We start from the raw sequence: 6,000 nt of genomic DNA, 5'->3' as shown, positions 1-6,000 counted from the left end.
AGCTTTACGCCTGGAGGCGTCGGCGCTGCAGCTGACCCGCGACGGGAACAGGGCGAAGAGGCGGCGGCACCATGTTCTCCCTCAAGCCGCCCAGACCCACCTTCAGGTCCTACCTCCTGCCGCCGCCCCAGGTAAACAACCCCTCCCCGCGAGCGCCTCTCTCCTCGGCGCTTCCGTGGAGCCTCCAGGCCGACCCCCGGGAACTGGAGGACCCCGAGAGGCTGCGCGCGTCTCCCTGCCCTCAGCCGCGCGGCTGCCTGGTTCCCGGCGCCGCGAAATGCGCCTTCTCGGGAGCCCCCACTGGCTCGGCGAAAACTTGTACAACTCTTCTGCAGCCATTCTCTGCCCGAAGTCTGTCCTCCGTAGTTTTACCGAGTGCTGAGACCCAGGGGAGCCTTGGGAGCTGGGGTTTTCTTTAGTTTCCAACCCGTCGACCGTCCCTCCTATGACCGCCAGCGTGATTGCAGCGCTTGGGGTCACTGGTCGAGGTGGTTACCCGTTTGTCGTAAATGTGAACACCTGGAAGCGACGCTGGCCGTTTAAGTAGTTTTTATTATCAGGCTTCCAAGTCGATAATGAGCAGATCTTTAAAAGAGCTCAGTTAATATGTGAAAGAATTTAAATGGGGGCTATGTGTCTTTTGCCTGTGTCATCACTTAGAAAATATTTGCTGTAGCGTTTTACGGAGGGTGGGGGGATTGAGATTTTGATTTATTTTGCTCATGTGTTTCAGACTGACGATAAGATCAGTTCGGAACCGAAGATTAAAAAACTGGAGCCAGTCCTTTTGCCAGGTAAACGTTAGTTAGAATTTTAGCAGATACTTTAGCAATGTATTTTGGTCTAAGATTGTTCTGCCGACTAGTATCATGTGGTTAACTTCCCTTCTCTCATTAAACTTTCTCCAGTTAAAAATCTAGTGACTGAGAGGAGAAAATGGAACTGTCAAGAATGTCATTACCTCATTTCCTTTTTTGTCTCCTGAATTTCTTTTTGAAAATACGTATATGTTTAATTGCTTGGGTAGTAAAAGTACGCTTTGCTTACGTGTTTGTCTGCCACTTATGGCATTAATGGTTAATAGTCAAATCATTTTAATGCATTTTGATAGTATAAAAAGAGGCCTTTATTATGTTTCTGTCTCTATACAAATAACAGAGCTCGGTGAACTTTGAATTACTTGCTTGGCAATTGTTTTTTGAAGTTGTCAGCTGTATTTGCAAATTTGCTTGTTTCAGTTTAGAAGTAGGCTTTTCCCAGCAGAGACACTTAATTGACATTTGGGGCCAGATAATTCATAGTTGGAGGGGCAGGCTGCCCTTTGTATAGCAGCAGAGATGGTCTCCACCCACTAGATGCCAGTAGTAGTACCCTTATTCCCCACCACCTAGTTGCGACCTAGTTACCACACCAAAATGCCTCTAGTCATTGCCAATTTTTTTTTTTTTTTGTCCCTGGCCTCTGGGGGACAAAAATCTCACAATAGAGAATCACTGCTGTGGAACAAAATTTACTATGGGTGACCTTAGAGATAGAAGTAGGGATTGGTGGCAGAAAGGAGTCTGTTTTAGAGCATAGAAAATATTGGTATGGCATTTAGAATTGTATAACAGTTGTATAATAATTAGGAAAAGTCGGTTGTTTAATGCAATTATTAGGGGGAAGTAGCCAGATACTTAGGAAAGCCTGTTTTAGACCTGAAATCAAATTCTGGTTTTTGTGGCTACTATGAACATTGTAAAATCTGACTCATTACTTAAAGCCAAATCTAGTAAAATAATTCGAATTTTGTAGGTAAAAATTGAACAAATGTGGAAACTTTAAAATTTTAAATATTGTATAGGGACAAAATATTAAAAACACCAAACTTTGGTTCCATATGATAGATGCTAACTCTTAAAAAGTGTTTCTTAAACTTTACTATGGGAGTCATAAATCTTTTCCCTTGATTTTGTTAGTGCTTTTCACTCCACAGTGTGTACTAATTAATCATTTGTACTCTTCCTCAGAGTGAACAGTAGAATTACTAAGTAACCCTTGCTCCCTGTGCGCTGGGTTTTAGTCTTAGTCACTTTGAGCTAGCATTTAAAAAGCAGGGATGAAAAACAGTACTCATTTTGAATGAGCGCCTGTGAGCTATTGAACTTTGACTTCCTTTACTCTCAACAGGCCTGATTCTTAGGCTTTGATTCCTCCACTCTGCATACTGTGATTTCACACTCAGAAACAACATGGTCTTAACTGTAAATGCCAGTGCTTGTTTTTTACTTTTTAAAAAATTTTTTAATTTTTTTTTTTTTTTTTTTTTGAAGGCTGAGTCTCACTCTTACCCAGGCTGGAGTGCAGTGGCGCGATCTCGGCTCACTGCAATCTCTGCCTCCCAGGTTCAAGCGATTCTCCTGCCTCTGCCTCCTAAGTAGCTGGGATTACAGGAACCCACCACCACACCTGGCTAATTTTTTGTATTTTTAGTGGAGATGGGGTTTCTCCATGTTGGCCAGGCTGGTCTTGAACTCCCGCGCTCAGGTGATCCACCCGCCTTGGCCTCCCAAAGTGCTGGGATTATAGGCATGAGCCACTGCACGTGGCCGGTTTTTAAAAATTAGTTTTTAAATTTATATGCTAATAGAAGGTGTTACTAAGTATGCATAAACTTGAAGAACTTTCTCACTGAGGCTTATCAATTTTATAAAATTACTAAAAGTCAGAGTTTTCTGGGGAAATTGTAAACCCAGTTTCTGACTATGCTTTTCTTGTCCCAGAAATGGCAGCTAAATCCGAATTGTTTTTAGAAAAATTCTAAAAGAGGTGTAACACTAAGTCTGAACTTTTTAGTTGTGCATTAAGAAATTCTCTGACTTGTGTTAATTTTTATTGCATTGGCAGCCAAATCATAGCTGAAATCTGTACAAGCATACGTGACGGCTCTATCACCCAGCATTCTGTTTGTACCTGATTTATTCTTACCCAACATTTAGCCAGTCCTGAATTAGGATGTCTTTTGCCTCCTTCCTCTCCCCTTCTGTTCTTACCCTCTCATTCTGGCCTTCTTGCACCCATCCTGGCTGTGTTCTGTCTGGCCACCATGTTGTGGTCTCTGTTTCCTGCTTCACCTTGCCTGTCACATCTCTCACTGCCACCATTTGCTCTTTGTTGGCCTGCAGCCTACTGCTCTACCCATGAAATCTGGAAGGCAAGTGGAAAGTAACTGAAGTATTGGTGATCTGAAGACCTAGACTAGGCTAGGGCTTTTACTAAGAGGGAGTGAATAATACAGTTCTTGCCTTTGTTACTATCAGAAATCAGTAGAAAACCTGGCCACATCACCTTTGGCTATATACAGGGACACAGAAGTTATTGTTCAACATGGACACAGGGAGGGGAACATCACACACCGGGGCCTGTCGGGGGGTGGGGAGTGGGGGGTGGGAGGTGAGGGGAGGGAAAGCATTAGGACAAATACCTAATGCATGCACGGCTTAAAACCTAGATGACCTGGCTGATAGGTGCAGCAAACCAGCATGGCACGTGTATACCTATGTGACAAACCTGCACATTCTGCACATGTATCCCAGAACTAAAAAAAATTTTTTTTTAATTAAAAAAAGTAATTGTCTAGAGAGATGGTATTGCATGCTTTGCTTTGGCATAATGCCTTGGGTCCAAGGGTATCCTACTTCAGTTGCCCAAAGTTTGAACTTTTAATTCAATAAGCAGATGAAAATTAGAACACAAAATCAGTTGTTTATTTGTGTGCGGTCACCATGTGCACTGTTGGAACTTAAGGCTAAATTCAAAATGATCCTCATCTTTTGTTAAGTAAAGAAAACAGAAGAAAATGACTAGTAATTTAATTTAGATTGTGGTTTATGTTAGTAATTTTCAGCTTTCCTGATTCATGAAACTCTTTGAGATGGATATTGTGCCTACTTCAACTTTGTGGTCCTGATACCTCACAAGGTGCAGAAATGTGATAAACACTGAGATGTTTACTGAGTGACTGAACGAAAGGACCCCTCAGACCACCTGGCTTAAACTGTTACCTTAGCCATGCACATACACAGACTGACTTTCAGATTTAAGAGTAAAGGGAAGACTGTGTTATTTTATGCCAGACATTTCAAGAGATTTATGTCTGAGCCTGGAATTGAAATAGAGTACTCTGTCGAAGTAGTAAGCTTTTGTGTAGGCTTTCTCTTTATCTTCCTTTCATTATGTGAATTTCATTCTTTCAGTGATTATATTGTATATGTGTAAAATCACTCCAATACTTGAAAATTGAGTTTGACTTTTAAAGTGTGTGTGTGTGTATATGTTTGTGTTCCAGCATGTATTTGTTAAGAGCATGTAATGCCAGACTGTGCCCTGTTTAGCTGCTGGACTGGTGGATCGGTTCGGTGAGGATGTGAGTATCTCCTGGGTGCCAGATCTGTCCTGGATAGGGAGAGTGCTGGAGGTGTCGTGTGCCTGTATTGCAGAAAGGCCTGGGATGAGCTCTAAGCTGCCTGTTGACAAGGTAGAAGACTGTGACCTGGATCACTGGTTCCCAGATTCCAGCCAGGGCCTGATATCAGATTTGGATGAAGTTTTTACCAGCCCTTGGTCAAAATGAGAAAATTAAGAAAAGTGCAGCTTTCTTTAATAAAGCTAAATTTATTTGATTTAAAGATTGTGTTTTATTCTGAGATTATGTTCTAACCTACTTGGAATAGATATTTTTTTGTTAAATGTTGGTGATAATAGCTGTAGCTTTAAAAAAGTTTTTAAGTTAACAAAATTAAAAGGTTAAAAACTCTATATTGGTCCTTTAAATTAGTTTTGCACTATACCTGATTTTTGGAATCTAAACTAGAACCTATAAGATGAGATTATTGTAATACTATAGATACAGTTTTGTGAGCACTCACACAGAGAACAGTAATTATTTTGTCTGCCTGGGAGTACTTCCGCCATTTTTGTGTGTGTGTTTTGAAACGGAGTTTCGCTCTGTCACCCAATTTGGACTGTAGTGGTGTGATCACGGCTTACTGCAGCTTCAACCTCCTGGGTTCAAGTGATCCTCACACCTCAGCCTCCCAAGTAGCTAGGACTACAGACGTGTGCCACCGCACCTGGCTAATTTTTGTATTTTTTGTGGAGATGGGGTCCAACTGTATTGCCCAGGCTGGTCTTGAACTCCTGGGCTCAAGTAGTTGGCTCACCTCGGTCTCCCAAAGTGTTGGGATTACAGCCGTGAGCCACCACACCCAGCCGCCTTCCACCATCCTCTGAAAAATGCATCCTCCTCCTTTTGACAAATTATCCTGCCCTAACTAACTACACCCAACCTTGGGTTCCAGTGTGGCCAGCAAGGATAATAACCCACCCTGGACTGCAAACATGAACAGAGGTCTGCCTCTGGATAGTCAGGTTGGTACTAAGGGAAGAGGTGCTCTTTGGTATTGCTGCAAGTGGCCGCAGTTCCAGAAGAATCTGTTGAAGAGTGAAGAACTCCAAGGGAGTGTACTAATGTGTTGAAGTCCCTGGGTTTCATTGTCTTGCAGTCCAGCTGACACAAAAGGCTTGTATTCTTCTTTTTGCTAAGTTGTTACCAGGCATGTTTCTGAACATACTTTGAACTAAGATCCTTAACTAATACAGCTTACAGGTTAATCCTCATAACAGCCTTGTAAGCTAGGATACCAGTTTATCTCCATTTGACAGATGTGAAAACTATAGTTTGCAGAGGTTAAGTAACTTGCCCAGTGTCACACAGCTAGCAAGGCAGAGCCAGAGTTCTGTGTCTGGCTCCCAGGCTGTGACACTAACTGCTCAGCAGCACAGCCCACCTGGTTGCACTGGTGGCACTAGGGTACAGATTTGTGCTTTGGAACTGTTGGGGAGTAGATTGGATGTCAGCCTAGAGGGAGTTCTCTAGTGAGGTGAAAAGAGCCCTGTCCTTGTCTTTGCCCTTTTCACAACGGTGACAGATTTTGACCCAGCGTGAGGAAGAACTTTCAG

The 6,000-nt window shown here is 42.7% G+C and overlaps 1 protein-coding gene across 1 annotated transcript in view; it reads left to right on the top strand.

Annotated features, from left to right (window-relative positions):
• Window positions 1–6,000, top strand: part of MTMR10 (myotubularin related protein 10) — a 52,986-nt gene continuing 46,986 nt past the window's right edge. The window contains exons 1-2 of the mRNA XM_012000568.1: window positions 1–131; window positions 734–794. Coding sequence (XP_011855958.1) covers window positions 72–131; window positions 734–794 — 121 coding nt within the window. The 5' untranslated portion in view covers window positions 1–71. The remainder of the gene's footprint in view (window positions 132–733; window positions 795–6,000) is intronic.

Source organism: Mandrillus leucophaeus, unplaced genomic scaffold (assembly GCF_000951045.1).
Source record: "Mandrillus leucophaeus isolate KB7577 unplaced genomic scaffold, Mleu.le_1.0 Scaffold631, whole genome shotgun sequence".
Lineage (NCBI taxonomy): Eukaryota > Metazoa > Chordata > Mammalia > Primates > Cercopithecidae > Mandrillus > Mandrillus leucophaeus.
This window is presented reverse-complemented; position numbering and strand designations above follow the sequence as displayed.